Here is a 15,801-nt window from a genome sequence, read left to right as displayed (position 1 = left end):
ACTTGATGATCTATTGAGGTCCCTTCCGACCCTAACATCTATGAATCTATGAATCTGTGGCTGCCATCTTCAAATTCTTCTGCATACTGCCTCATTAATAGCATCATATTCTTATTCCAATTATTAAAAAAAAAGAAGATAACAGTTTCCAAGTGGAAAGCCTCTCAGACATTCCTATCAGAAGAAGCAGTAGTTTTGAAAGGATAAAGGAGACGAATCCACTGACTGCTTTCCTGTCACCTCTATCTGTTTCAGCTCTACTCTATATTTGGACACCCGAGAAAACAAGAAGGAACAAATGAGGCAAAAAGAGGGGAGCGCCTTATGGCATGAGCCCTATCAAAGCTGGTCCTTATGGAATGATGCCAGAATTACTTAAAAAAAAGACAAAACAAAACAGCCCCCCTGTGGGCAGCAATTCCAAGACCCTATGTAGCTGTAAACACATATGCTGGCTTTGCAAAAATGTGACTGTTGGTAGGCACAACATTGGCATCCCCTGCTCTCTCCAGAAATCTATATCACATTAGGTACATCATTTTCCATAGCTTCTGTTTCCAGATTTTACATTTCTTACTTTAATATATTACAAAAAAAAGGAGGTAACCTTGGTTTAATGCAGGAGAGAAGAAAACTTTATTTTAGAACAAGCCACACATAATGAAATGCGATGGAATATTTCAGCAGGGATTTTCATAGAGGTTAAGAGGAGTTTGCCACTGATTCCTTTGTATTCCTTTGAAAATCACAGTGCTAAAGTAAGATATAAGTCCAAGCAGGAAGGGCAAAAACCCATCTGCCTTCAACAAGCCACTTTCTTTTAATCTCCATCTCACTGTGTTGCCTTATATCTCTCAGTCTTTTCGTTTCCCCTTAAAGATGAGGAGTCAAACCATTAACATTATTTTTATCCATAGACATCATCCAGATGTTACCTCTTCTGAATGAAATTAATCTGCCAGAATGCCAGATGGTCTCTCAAGATTTTGAACACATCTGTTGCAATCTAGTTTTGCTTTCATTAAAGAAAAATAGAGTAGAAAGAAATATCAAGTCTCAGCTCCACTGTCCTCTTACTATTTAAGAAAATGCAGAAATAACATTTCAAGTTTTGTTTAATAAAAGGTAATTGACAGAGTAACAGTTGTAAAAGATGCTCAAAAGATGTTGGTCCACAGAAGATACATTAAGGGTGGGTGGACAAGACTTCCAACAGTTCACACTGAGACTTGCTTTAGTATGCATCCAATTTGCTTAATGTACTAAGTAGGATTATGGCACCATTCTCTACTCTGATGTGTCCATTAACAGGAAAATGTATTTCACAAGCATATCAAAGGGAAATTATAGCCCTTGTATCACTATGGGTAGATATTTTATCTTTTTTTGTCAATAAAAACTTAACTTGAATAATTCCTTGGATAAAAGACATGATTTTTTTTTAAATATCAAAACAGTCAGTTCTTCAACTTTAAATATACATGAAAAAATTAACTTAGTAAATAAGAAACACTGAAGCACCTGAGGCCTTGGGAAAGCCTGAAACACTAAATTTCCTTGAATCTTGGAAAAATGTTAATGCTTTGCTCCTCAGTCAAAAAACCAAAGGAACAAACATGCATAAAGTTAAACATATTGGCCACATCCAGACAAGTGCGGATATTTGTTTCCTCTCTGACACTTGTCTCCAGGGAATGCCCGTGCCATACATGCTCTGGCATGTGGCAGGTTACCCCAGATGGAGTAGGGGAGGCTGGGGCCAGCAACTGTTCTGGCCCCAGCAGCCTTACCTGGGGTCCTGGGGGCCTTAGGGAGTTGCAACAGCAGTGCTGCTGCAGGTAGGAGCCTGGCCAGCTGCTGGAGTGTGGCTCTAGCTGGCCAGGCTCTGGTTTTGGGTGGTGTACGCTGCTGCCTTGTGCACAGTCCCACTTTTTTTTACCGTGGGTTTTTTTGACCCTGGGACATCCCACAGTCAAAATCCCCACCTCAGCACTGCAAGGTACCAGTGTGGGGAACACCTGCATGTCTGCGGTGCCACATACCGCATGTCTGTGCTTGTCTGGATGTGGCCATTGAGTTTATTAGTAAAGTGTAGAAAACCCTATTGACTAGAACATGTACTAAGTTAAACATATTTTTCCTCTTTATGTAGCACTATCATAAATTGTCATATCAAATTACTATTGTCTTCAGTGACTGATGACACTACTAAAGCTTACTTTTCAAGATAAAAGATTTATTTAGGTATTTACATAAATATCATTAACATTGCATTCTGCACTTGTGACAACAATATTAACTTTACTACAGAAACTGAAGTATAGTGATGCTATAAAGTTTCAGCATGTTGATCTGCACTATCACCATAAATTAATAGCCACATTATTCAAAAGACATATGCACTCCTCCATCAACAGGAAAGTGTAGACCAGAATGCATACACAGTGTTTATTCTGTTACATGGCAGCATGTAACATGCAACACGTTTGATTAAATGAGTTTGGTTAGATGCCATTTAAAGTCCAAGTAATTAGAGACATGGAAACTGGAAATCTTAAGCAAATCTGCCACCTGGTGGCTAAAAGTCAAAACTACAAGGAGGTGCCAAAAAGGAAGAAAAACTCCAGCGTATTTACATCTATGCACAAAGGTAGTACAAAGAGCATGAATTAATGGACATATCTACATAAGACATTTACTGCACAATAGACTACTTAGCTGCACAGTAAATGTTGTGTGTCTACATGTGCACCCCTATTAGGCTGGAGTAAACTAATTTACTCCACAGCAGGATAGTACTTGTATTTACAAGTACTATCCTGCTGCAGAGTATACAACTCCATAGAGGCTGCCCCAGCTGGCTGGGGATTGAGGGTACTTTGGTGTGGGGCTAGCCCTGCACTAAATCACCCTCATACCCAAGCCAGCCCCTCCCTCCACACTGAGCTGCGGGGAGCAGCCCCATGCTGGAAGGCTGACCCCCTGGGCTCCCTGCCAGCTGAGGCTGCTCTAATCCTGATCAACATGCTGCATTCCCAAGCGCACATGAAAACGTGCACTCAAGAGCAATAAACAAAGGTGTGATAAGCAAGGAGTGATTCAAGTGCATTAATATGCATTTGTAGATGTGCCCAACAGTAAGTAAAATATCAAGTAAATGGAATAGCAAGAATTTAACCTACATATGCCTTTCATAAATAATTAACTACACTTGAACATAAGGGCTAGGGACATACATTACACATAAACCAGTTTAAGTGATCAGAAACCAGTTTAAGTGATCAGAAACTGGTTTAAGCCTGTAACAGAACATAAGTTCAGTGCATATAAACCAGTTTAAAAATGGCGGAAACTGGTTTAAGATAAACCTGGTTGAATGTAGTATCAGACATAACTGATTTCGGTCAAACTGGTTTATGCAATGTCTGTCCCAGACTCCTTGCTGATTTAAATTAAAGCAGTCCCACAGCATCCCAGATGCTTCACAGCTCTGGACTGGGCTGGCCCTGCCTCTCTGCTCCCTGGCCAGAGCTCTAGCAGAGACTACAGGCACAGTAGGGTTTGACTGGCTTATCCCTGCCCCTCACCCCCTTTGCTGCTCACTACTCGAGCAGGGATTCTCCCTCCCATCTCTCACAGCACGTGTATGTGTGTGTGCATGTGTGCATGCGTGTGCATGTACGCGTCTCAAATTTCACTAGGACAGGCAGACAAAATAGTGTCTGCTTAAGGCTTTTTGGAAATAATCAACAGGTCAGCTGTCAATGTCCCTCTATTCCTCCCTTGGAAAAGGTTGTTTAACAAGAGCTTGAACTAATGAGAGAGGCTTTTGTTTTGTTGATGGGCTGATAAACACTGTGTTATCAGCTACGTGCTGGCTCCCTCACCTGTCAGGTTTGCAGACAGTATGAAGAAGCAGGGAGAGGGAGATTGAAAACCTCAGTATCATCAACAGATGCATGCACTGCACACATAGACCTCTGCCTCAGAGTGCTAGCTGGGGGCTGGGGGCTGGCAATACTCCAGCCCCTTGAGCAGCAAGTGGGTAAAAGCTTGGGACTAAGCAGGTCAGGGTGGGGATTTAATCTCTCCCTAATCAGAGCATCCTGCTGGGGCCTGGCCCCACTTCAGGGGAAGGAGGTGATACTTCCCCTCTATAGGGCGCTGGTCAGACTGCAGTTGGAGTACTGCGTGCAATTCTGGGCGCCACACTTCAAGAAGGATGCGGATAACCTGGAGAGGGTCCAGAGAAGGGCAACTCGTATGGTCAAGGGCCTGCAGACCAAGCCCTACGAGGAGAGACTAGAGAAACTGGACCTTTTCAGCCTCCGTAAGAGAAGGTTGAGAGGCGACCTTGTGGCTGCCTTTAAGTTCATCACAGGGGCACAGAAGGGAATTGGTGAGTATTTATTCACCAAGGCGCCCCCGGGGGTTACAAGAAACAATGGCCACAAGCTAGCAGAGAACAGATTTAGATTGGACATTAGGAAGAACTTCTTCACAGTTCGAGTGGCCAAGGTCTGGAACGGGCTCCCAAGGGAGGTGGTGCTCTCCCCTACCCTGGGGGTCTTCAAGAGGAGGTTAGATGAGTATCTAGCTGGGGTCATCTAGACCCAGCACTCTTTCCTGCTTATGCAGGGGGTCGGACTCGATGATCTATTGAGGTCCCTTCCGACCCTAACATCTATGAATCTATGAGTCTATGAAAAAGGAGGGCTGCTCTAGCACCACCAGCTTCTAGCCTGAGCCATTGCAGGCATGCACCTGCATTTCTTCAGTCCAGAGGGAATGTCTGTGCAATTGCAAACAGTTTCAATCTAGGCAGGTTAGACTAACCTGCAAAAATTGAATCGATTCAGGCCCAAGCTTCTTGAATGTCTGTCCCCAGCCAAAGTGAAAGCCAAACTGATGGAAGGCATTTTCAACCTAGTCACAAAGTTTTGAAAATCCCTGCATTTTTTTACAATACCCTATTAGTCCTTATTACAAAAAACCCCCATCCTAAACAATTATTTAAATACAAAGATCAGGTGCAAAGATAAGTGCCCAATCCTGATGCTGTACAGAGATCGGTAGTGATGCGTAGGGGGTGCACATGCACCCCATGAGAGCACCGGTGCACCTCCTGTCAGGCTGTGGTCCCTGCTCAGGTGATTGGGGGGGGTAGGCAGGAGCGCCTGTGTTCCCCTTGCAAGTGCTGGATGCAGCTGCTTCCGGGAGCAGCACAGCCACTTCTAGGAGTGCCATAGCCACTTCCGGGAGCAGCACAGCCACTCACTGGTTGGTAAGTTTTGCCACGGATTGGCCACAGGGGAGACCCCCCTGGTCAACGCGATCAGCCATGGGGAGATGCTACCCCAGTCACTGACTGGTTGCCGGGGGTGGGGCATGTGCCCCACCTGACTAAGGTGGCACCAGTCACCCATGACAGAGATCCTCCAGTTACCAGTCCAATCCACCCCTTTCTGTGCAGACTGATAAAGACTGAGACCACTGTGGAAGAAGGCATGCTTGCTTCAAGTATGAAAGAATTGCAGCTCTATAAGAGGGGGAATTCATGCAAAGCAGCTGCCTCAGCTATAGCAAGTAGAGCATGTATTAAAGAATGACATCCTGGGGCACAATGAATGGGAGAGGATTTATGTCCAAAATTAGGTGGAAGAAAGTGTTAATCCCACATACGCATTTAGTGCCAAGACAAGTGACTTTGTATTCGCTTTGTATTACCCTTAAAAAACTTCTTACTCAACATTTACAGATTTTTTTAAGCCCATCCATCATCTTGTACAATCCTTGAACCCAGAAGTTGGGTTGGACAAACACAGGCAGGTAAGGTAATACATATCTATCCATCTTAAAACAATCTGTGCTATATTTGGTGTCCTCCTACCTATTCATTTCCTATATGCACAGTTCAACATTCATTATTTACTACTCTTTCATGTTATATGCTTCAGCCTTGCAGTGAGGTATCAGAAATATTATTATAGACTAGACTGCTAATTTTTTATTCCCACTGGTGAAAACATAGTCACACAAATACTCACACTGAAAACAACAGCACTAACTGTATGCATAATTACTTACCCATAGAAGTAAGGGGATCATGCAATCTAGTCTTGTGAAATCTAAGTGATCAGTCACACTATCAGAATACCAAATGTGAAGAATCTGAATACAGTACATTTAAATCCATACACTAAAACTATTCAAATACATTCAAACATATCAGGACAAGTTTGTGGGTAATTCAGAAAACAAAATCAGAGTTAGTTTTGTCAAACTACTGAACTGTAATGAGGGGCGTAGGTTGTAGCTGTGTTCATCTAAGGACATGGGCAGACAAGGTTCTTTGGGTAAATCCTGTATCTTTTATTTGAACACCTCAAATTAGTTGGAAAAAAATTTCTTAGCAAGCTTTCAGGCACAAATACCCTTCGTCAGGCTCTCTCAGCCTGACAAAGGGTGTTTGTGCCTAGCAGCTTGCTAAGAATTTTTCCAACTATTTGAGTTGTTTAATAAAAGATATTGGATTTACCCAAAGAACCTTGTCTGAACTATAATGGAGAATTTGACAAGCTCTAACTTGGCAACTGGAAAATTTTCAAAAGTTTTAATGAAAAGTGGAAATACTGAAGTAAATCATTCATGGAAAAGATGACATTTAAGAAAAAATCTTTTACTTATATCTCTCATAACTAAAAATTATAAATAACATTTATATGCCTTTGTCATGGTCTATAATTTTAGGCTTCTTTAAATAGGTGAATCATTTTTCTGGTGCATTTTCCTGGACACAACATACTGGAATACGATTGAACAGAAAACAACACCTCGCTATGATAGTGAAAAACAGAGTTTAGTAATCAGGTAAGGGTCTTACCATAACACTTCTTTCATAATGCTCATGCTCTTTCTCAAAATCTATTACATAGCCATTTAGAGACCAAATAAATGTCAGGTCTAATGAGGGGTCATGGGATGCAATACACTGCATAGTGGCATTCTCTCCCACTGTGACATCAACATTAATTGGAGCTAAAGTAATCTTTGTAGCTTCTGTGAAATTAAAAGAAAACATGGAAAATTCCAATAAGCAAGTGCGCACAGAGATGCAAATTCAGTTCCATACCTGTTTAATTATACATGAAGGAAATTTGTTTATACATTGTTTACATGATTACATTTCAAAGGAGAAAACTGATTAGAGCAAAGGAAATAATGGTATGACTAAAGCATCCTGCCTGCTTGTTCTCTGATAACAGGTATTTTTAGTTTCTGGACCATGATGACTAACCTACTATATTGAATCACTTTTGTTCAATAGCTGTTTCACATGCAGAAGATAGGTGATGACTCTTCTATGATTCAGCATGTATTTTTTCCATCTACTAAATCTGCTTTTTAGTCTGTATTGTTATAGAAGGAGAGCTCCACTCAAATCACCATATGCTGGCTAGAGAACTGTCAAAATGGATCTGAAGACTTCTAGAATTCTACCTTTGGAAGGGGGATTTCAATATGTCTGTTGAGAAACAATACTTCATTACTTATGGAAAACTGCAAATAACTATGTAAGGAAAAGAATAGAAAGAAGAAGAAGGAATAAATCCACAGCACAGCTTCCTATAGTCCAGCAAAGAAGACCAGGAAGGTTCAAGAAGCATGTCAAGAGCACATTTATCTTAGTGTTACCAAAGATGTTGATGTTACAGAAAATCGTAACCAGGTCTGTAAGTAGAAAAGGGTATTCTAATACTATATATATTTCTTGGTTGATTTTATAGCCATCTTTCAATTTTGTATGACACTTAAAAAATATTGTATCAATTTAAAAGACATTCTGTAGGCATTCCTAATATACCCATCAATGTCATTTCTAGGAACCAAATTATGAAATGTTTCAACTGGCCTTGTTTTTGAGGGTTAAAGCTGTAATGCAAGGAATGTGGCTCAGTCTTTGGTTTACCATTTTTGATATGCTCATCAGAATCCTCCAGCATTGAAATAAATGGTTTCAATTAAGTTTATAACTCACAAAAATTTTTACTATGTATAATATCTACTTTGGCTAGTCTGTAAGATGAAAATCTATCCTGCCTTTCACAATTAAGTACATGAGCCTAAGATACTCGTATTACAGTATATGAAAAAATACTAGCACAATTTTAGGGTGTATTAAGCAAGAGTATATGTGGTAGAAACCATTGTACAAGATACTGGTAAGACCTCATTTAGAATACTATGCAGTTCTGGTCACCAGAATTAAAAAAAAAGATTAACTTAAACTGGAAGAAGGTCAAAAGAGGGTCACTAAGATTGTAAAGGGAATGGAAACCTTTTAATGTGGAATAAAATTAAAGATTTAGTTTAGTTAAAAAAGAAATTAACAAGGGATATGATCACTGTCTTTATGAGCATATTTCTGCAGTGAATATTAGGGAAGGAGAGGAGATTTTTTGATTGAAAAACAAAAGTGGCTTAAGAGGAAATCATTTTATGCTGGCTAGAGATAAATTCAGATGTGAAGATTTCTCACTATTTGGGTGCACCTAGACATGTGCTTTACTGCAGAGCTCACTAATTAGTTCCGCAGTAAAGCAGCATCACCACCTACATGGGCACCTTTATTAGGGCGCAGTAAATTAATTAACTCCACTGTAGCATAGTACTGTCTGGACAAGTACTCTCCTATGGCAAAGTCATTCAGTGTCCCGAAATGCACATGTAGACAGAGACTGGGACTGGCTGGGGCACGAGGGTGCTCTACTGTGGGGGCTGCCTGATGACTAGACCTACACTGCAGTACCCTTGTGCCCCAGCCAGCACCTTTGCAGCATGTTGACCCTGGCAGAGCAGCCCCAGGCTGGCAGGCTGACCCCTGGGGCTGCTCCACCATGCTCAACATGCAGGCACATGTGTAAATGCTGCATTTGCGATACAAAAACTGGGGTGCAAACTGCGCCGGAGTTTATTTCTGCATGCTAATTGCACATGTAGATTCACCTTCTGAGGACTGTAGGGGAAAAGGAACTTGAATTGCCCTAAGACTGAACTTGGCAAATTTATGGAAGGGATGGTATAACAGGGCAGGGAGTTCTGGCTTACCAATTAGTGTGATAAAGAGTCATATGTTTGCAGTCCCCACGTTGGGATAAGGAGAGAGTTCTTCCAAACTAAAATATGTTTGGGAATCTCATACTTCAAGGCCTTTGCTGGTTACATGTTGAAGCCAGGAAAGACTGTTTCCCCCTCATAAATGTTACCACCTTCTGGACTGTTTTTTCCCTTCCTCTGAGGCACTGGGTTTTTACCACAGGAATGACTGGGGGGTTTCACTGGGGTACGGATGCTCCCTGTACTTAGAAAACCAACAAGTTCCTGGACAAAGTGTCATACCAATGTCCAAACCTGGATTCAGGAAGAAATTTTTCCAGTAAGTCAGACAGACAGAAACCATGGTGAGGTGGGGGTATCTTTGTTTGTTTTTGTATCTTCCTCTGTAGCATGGGGAATGGCCTAGGATCTTCTGAGTGTACAATAACCAACCTCTTCCCCGTTATTGCAACGATGTGGCATTGGCAGTGCCCTTCTCTCTCCTACATGTATGTTCTTGGTGTTCGCCTTGTATGAAGTGATGGCTATGGGATTCCTGGGGTTAATGAACCCCTGTAAATCTGGGGAACTGGGCTCAGTGTCTGAGGAGGCCCCTTTCAGTCCCATGCTTCTTTGTATGCCAGACGTATATTTATTTAGGCATGTGACACTATATTATAAAGTCAAACACATATTTAATTGAATCCCATCACTGATTCTCTGAAAAAGGCCAGAGAAGAGCTATGGAGGAGCCATGAGCAAAATAAGCACAGTCCCATCTCTCTCTTCTGGTCTGTAGTCAAGTAGATAATTGAGAAGAAGTAGCTTACCACCTAAATGGGAAAATCACATCACTGAAACTTCTGTGGAAGAAGTAGTACTGGAAGAAGAACGTGGCCGAGATGCAATGTTTCCACTGCCCTTCCTTGAATGAGGAAACAGCAGGCTACTCTTACATGAACTATCCCTTCACATGCAGTTACATTGGAAAGAAATGACATAAAATGGTTTCCAGGGGAAGTCTTATATTGGGAAAAAAAATCATAAATTACAGGAAGTTATCTAATATGAATAGTGAAAGTGGAGTTTTACCTGTGATTTCAAGAGTACCAGAATTGTTAGCTTTTCCTCGGTTATTTTCTGCAAAACATGTGTAAGTGCCTTCATCCAGCTTTGTGATATTCAAAATCTCTAGGCTTCCATCATCCCAAATGTGTATGCTGTTGAAAGGATGAAAAACCATCAACTGATTTCATTCACTGTATATCCAAAAGAAGACAGAGCTTGCAGCAGGAACTTCAACACAAGACAAAAGACAAATCATAAGGGTCTCTCATAGGCTTATGCCTACCTAAAACACAAACTAATTTCCAATTGTATCCAGATCATAGAATACAGTACTGCTTCCAGAGCACATGATAATTAATGGTGTATTGTGGTTTTAACAAATGGAATTTTGGGGGCTTTAAAAGCAGCACAGGAAGGGGACTTAGAGGTGACGTACTATCTAATTTTATAAGTGAGCAAAACAGTGCTAAGCTTCATTTTATTTTTCAGCTTTGATCAGGGCTGTTCAACTTCTAAGAGGCCAGGGGCAGCACTAATGGGGACAGTGCTAGTGGGGGGAACAGGCTCACCAGGCTGCATGGTGCATGCATATGCCCCACACTCCTCACTGGACTGTGTACATGGTACCCTAGCTCATTTTCAGTTCCCTGCAGAGCCCCCCATAACACCATGCCACATGGGCACTCCAGGCTGCTGGCTCCAATGGCACCACAACCTATGCCATGATGCAGAAGAACTCAGAAAAGGGAAGGGGAGCCCTGAGACCCTGTCTGCTGCTATAGCTGGAGCAATAGGGGAGCCCAGAGGAATGCATATGACCCAGAGACTGCCTTTACTTGGATCACAGACTAGAACAGAGCTGTCCAACTGGCTGCCTGGGGGCACATGCAGTTTGAGGGGTTAATCTGCAGCCCCTGAGCTCCCACTTCCCCTATTGCTCTAAATACTGGTGCAGCCAGGATCTCTAGCTTTCCCCTCCTTCCTCTGGTTTCTGCTTCCTGACCCCAACCCATGGGTACAGTGCAGCACACAGTGCTGGATAAGTCCATGCACAGTTCAGCAGGGATGCCCATGGCTGGTGAGCTGATGTCTAGGCACTCAGTGAAGTGGGAGTGGGATACTGCCTGCAAGACAGCAGGCCTAGTGAGGCCTTGGCTCGCACCATTGAGGCCTTGCTGACATGGCCCATGTGAAGTGTGGTACCCTGGCCCATAGAAGCTGGACAGCTCTGGACTAGAACAATGAGACATTACTTGGTATCTCTGTGGAATGGGGAGTTCTCTGTCCCCTCTCATCCCTGTTCATGTTTCAAACGCAACTTATATATATGTATACCATAATGCCTGGGTCAGCAACTTTTCACCCATCCACTGCTGTTGGCCGCTGCTCCCCCCTGCAGCACCCAAGCTGCCTGCTGCTGCCACATATACTGTCCACTCTCATCCCCAACACCAGGGTTGTGGAGGGGGGCTGCACAGTGCAGGGCAGAGGGGGGGGCACTTTTAGGCTGAGGTGGGTGCCACTGGTCCCCCGTGTCTCTGTGGGCTGGATCCAGCCCATGGGCTGTAGGTCAGCTGTAGTTTATCAACTCCAGATTTTTATTCTTTTCCTAGTTAAAATTTATAACCTTTACAAATGATGCATTTTAATCAATTTTAAATAATTATTGAAAACTACACACACCCTTTTAGGCAACCTCTGAAATTTTAGGTTGATTTTGGGGGACTCTATAGACAGACTGGATTTAGAGGTTTGAGAATCTCATTTCATGTACAAGTTAAAAGTTCATTTGTGTCATGCCGCAAATGACATCCCATGACTTTCATAAATAAGGCACTTTTATATAGGCCAAGAGAGTATATTAATTTGTTTTGGCAAACATGATCTATAAGAAAGGGACTGAGGAACACACTGGTTTGTGCATTCTAACTAAACAAAAAGGAGAAACATTAAATTAAACACAAACTCAAATTTTAATTATGGTAAATAATAAATCCTGGAGAAATGGCATACCTTTGTCATTACAAATCTACATGCTATGTTGATTTAAGAAACTAGGAAATTCTTGTAAAATACCATGAGACCATTATTTATACACCTGGCATTCCCTGGCTATACTGTTTCTGCTCGTGACAGTGTAGGCTCATGCTTGCAACTGTGGTGGTAGTAAAATCAGTAGGGGTCACTCATGGCTAGCCTCCAGTCCTACCCTCCTTTCCTCATGGCTTCATACCCTCCTTTCCTCATGCCCTGGAAAGTAGAGAGAAGAGCATAGCTCCAGAGGAGAACTTCTAGAGGATTACAGTTACCAGTTAGTAACATTTCTTTTTCCTTCATGTCTCTGCAGTTCAAGACAGTAGAAAAATAGCAACCAGTACCAGGTAAAACAGGACAACTGAAGCGGCTTCTTTTAAATAAGGATTAAATCACTGCTCTGTTAAACCTAATACTGCAGTTGCATGAATAATTCTGAGTAAAATAAGTGTACTCACTGCAAGCCTATGGGGAAGATTTATATGCAAGATGAGAATAAGTATGCAAGGTAGTTTGTATTTTTAATTAAAAAGGGGGCTTTGATGATTAAATTATTGGAGCAAAATCCAATCAATTACTACAAGCTTTGCATTTGGACTCAACTACGATTTAACCTAAATGCCAAGCACCAGATAAGGGTTTTATGACACACTGCTCTGAATAACAGTAAATACTGACCGGCTCCCATTTACCAGCAGTTCCGTTCCTTTGCTCCATGAGAATTGTGGCTTGGGAGCAGCTTTAGGTTTGCATTCAATTATCACACGGCCTCCTCTAGCAGCCAAGATCTTCTTTTTCATTGGGTTCAGTTCAAAGTTGGGAGGTGAAGCTGACAGAAGAGAATAATCAAGACATTGCCATTTTGTCTTTGTACAGTGTACATAGCATGGTTTGCTTATGACAGTAAAAATAACCTGTGTGTGGCAGAACTAAAGACATGTGCCCTTGTTCCACTACTGAGGGGAACAAGAAAAAGCTCGGCAGTAGTAGAAAGAACTACGTAAATGATGTATAATGGTGTGTCACTCCTGAACTTATTTTCTGCTGATTTCTCAGTTTCCTCTGACCTCTGATCTCACTGTAGTATAGGTCTGATTCGGAGCTCTCTGAAATCAATATAAAGACTGGCACAGACTTCAGACTGCTTTGAATCACACCTTGAATATTTAAGGTTCTTATAACATAACATGTTCAGCTTGCTGTAAGGGTCAAACTTAAAATTTGTTTCCATTCTTGGTTATTATTAACAGCCCTATAGGAACATGTAAGCACAGTCCCCTTAGTTTTCTTCCACTGGGCCAACTGCTCAGCCAAATCCTATTCTCATTTGTTGTAAAAGCAGCTTCAATTGAGTTCAGCAGGAGAAACAAGACATATCTGAGGTCAGACCTGGCCTCATTGATCTTCCCCTCTAAAATTGATCATAAGAGAAAATGCTTCTTTTTTATTGTCTGTCTTGTCTTTGTACCAACACTATTTGTAAAGCCAAAGAAACAAGCACAGCTGAGGGAAACAACTCTGTTAATCAATTGCAGCATTACAGAGAAAACTATAAACCACTGGTTAAGCTTACATATTATCGACAAGTATTTAATAATGAACAAGCAACCAGATAACTAACACCTTCATTCCTCAATTTGTGTTTTTGTGAAGTCTTGTAGGTCTGGTGGTGAGTGGGTGAATGGAAAGGAATAACAACTAACAGAGGGAATTACTGGAGTAGTGCAATGGGCTGAGGAACTCAAGTGAGCGATAGGAAAATGAAGGGAGGAGAACCAAAGGACTAGAGGGGGCCAGGAAGTAAGAGGGCAGAGGAAGTGGGAGAAGGACAGGCGAACGGGGGAAGAGACTAGGACCCAGAAAAGCAGTCCTGATGGGCAGCAGGTATGAGATGTATGAGATGCAAAAATTAAAAGGAAGCTGATTTGGGGAAACTCTGTGGTATGTCAGATGGCTGGGTCATCTAGCAGCATAATGGCGTTAACTGGGAAGTTGTGTACAGAGGGCTCAGGGCCCCAGGCAATTCTGGGAGCTGCACATGGCAGCAAGGAACAGAGCCAGGTTGACCTGTCTCTATCGAACGGGGCTCTATCGAACCCTGCCCACCTGAGCTCCGCTCTCCCACTGCCCCACTGGGTGCAGACCCTGGACAACTCTGCGCTCCCACCAGCCCCAGCCCCACAGTCTGTGCTCCTGCCCAGCTGCAGCTTTCCCCCACCCACTGCAACTTCACTACATACTGCCCAGAGAGAGTGCTGCAGCAGAGACACAAGGAGCCTCTAGAGGCTAGGGAAGCCAAGCAGGTCCCCTGGCAGCTGCAGTAGTGGCAGCAGTGGCTCTACCCAGAATCTGTGCATGCTGGCTAGGGCCAGGGCCAGGGCCCTCCCACACATGATGGTGAGAGCAAAGTGCATGGTCTAGACAGGGCACAATTAATTAGTGGGCACTCATGGGCTGGCTGAAACTGCCTGGCAGGCTGGATCTGGCCTGCAGGCCATATTTTGCCCTCCCCAGTCCTAAGTGCATAATGAGACTGGACAATGTTGTAATGCTTGACTGGCTGGAGTGGGGCAGGAAAGAATGGTGACAGGAGGAGCTTTACTGCACATACCAAGTTGTGTGTTGAGTGGTAGCATGGATTTTATAGAAAGTAGAGGATGCCCAGTAGAGTAGACCCAGTAGAAAGTTGTGAAGAGAGAGAAACCTCTTCATAACCAGTCTGCAAGGTCAGAATGATAGTGGTAGTCCAGAAGCACTGTAAACCCTTGTTATGAAAGCAGATCTGATTTGATCTGATTTGGCTTTTAGTGGCAAGTCAGCATGGGAAGGTAAAACTGGACTTACACTAGACGTAAAATTCAGTTCCTTAGACATTTGGCAGTACTCTACTGCACCCTTCAACGTTTCCATAATTAAACATCATCTCAATTATATTCAATAGCAGCAATTCAAAACAGTTCTTCAGTATATGATCCCAGAGCCAGCAATGCAGTACCAAAAGTACTGCAATTTTCTTACACAAATCAGTGCCTGTAAATATAAAAACATAACTACCATTTTAATCAGACTGGAAACTGTTTAACAAATAAATTTCTCACTGACCTACAATCTTCAGTTCGGCATTAGCATAAATAATGCCATGTGCATTTTCAGCTATACATTGATACATTCCAGCATCCTGAAAAGCCAGGCCCCGTATTCTTAATTCTCCTTTCCCGTACTATGAATAAAAAAAAGAAAAGTAAAGTAATAAGAATATTATTATGCACTACACAGTCAAAGATTTCTATCCATCCATATATCTTTCACTCTCTCTCTGTTTTTTTGGTATTAGTGTTGGTGTAGCATCCTTCATATCCCATTAAATACACTATTTCCCCCTATTTTACATTCCAGTTGTCATAGTCATGTATTACAACTACCATATTTTAAACAAGAAAGAATCAGTGCTTTTTATCAGCTGAACAGAAAGAATATGGCTGAGTGACATTAAGTACACATATCTTAGACTACTGTATCTGTACTAATCCATATACTGCTGAAACATAAGAGAAAATGAGAAGCAGGAATTACCCTTTTTTTTATCCACATGATTACCAAACA

The 15,801-nt window shown here is 42.2% G+C and overlaps 1 protein-coding gene across 14 annotated transcripts in view; it reads right to left on the bottom strand.

Moving 5' to 3' along the window:
* The window catches only part of CNTN1 (contactin 1), a 470,483-nt gene that overhangs the window by 126,077 nt on the left and 328,605 nt on the right, over window positions 1–15,801 (bottom strand). For all 14 annotated transcript variants that reach the window (XM_059726013.1, XM_059726000.1, XM_059726001.1 and 11 more), the window contains 4 exons: window positions 15,301–15,418; window positions 12,877–13,027; window positions 10,189–10,316; window positions 6,884–7,059 (listed from right to left, as the gene is read on the bottom strand). In XM_059726013.1, coding sequence (XP_059581996.1) covers window positions 6,884–7,059; window positions 10,189–10,316; window positions 12,877–13,027; window positions 15,301–15,418 — 573 coding nt within the window. The remainder of the gene's footprint in view (window positions 1–6,883; window positions 7,060–10,188; window positions 10,317–12,876; window positions 13,028–15,300; window positions 15,419–15,801) is intronic.

The sequence above is a fragment of the Alligator mississippiensis genome, chromosome 4 (genome assembly GCF_030867095.1).
Source record: "Alligator mississippiensis isolate rAllMis1 chromosome 4, rAllMis1, whole genome shotgun sequence".
NCBI lineage: Eukaryota > Metazoa > Chordata > Crocodylia > Alligatoridae > Alligator > Alligator mississippiensis.
This window is presented reverse-complemented; position numbering and strand designations above follow the sequence as displayed.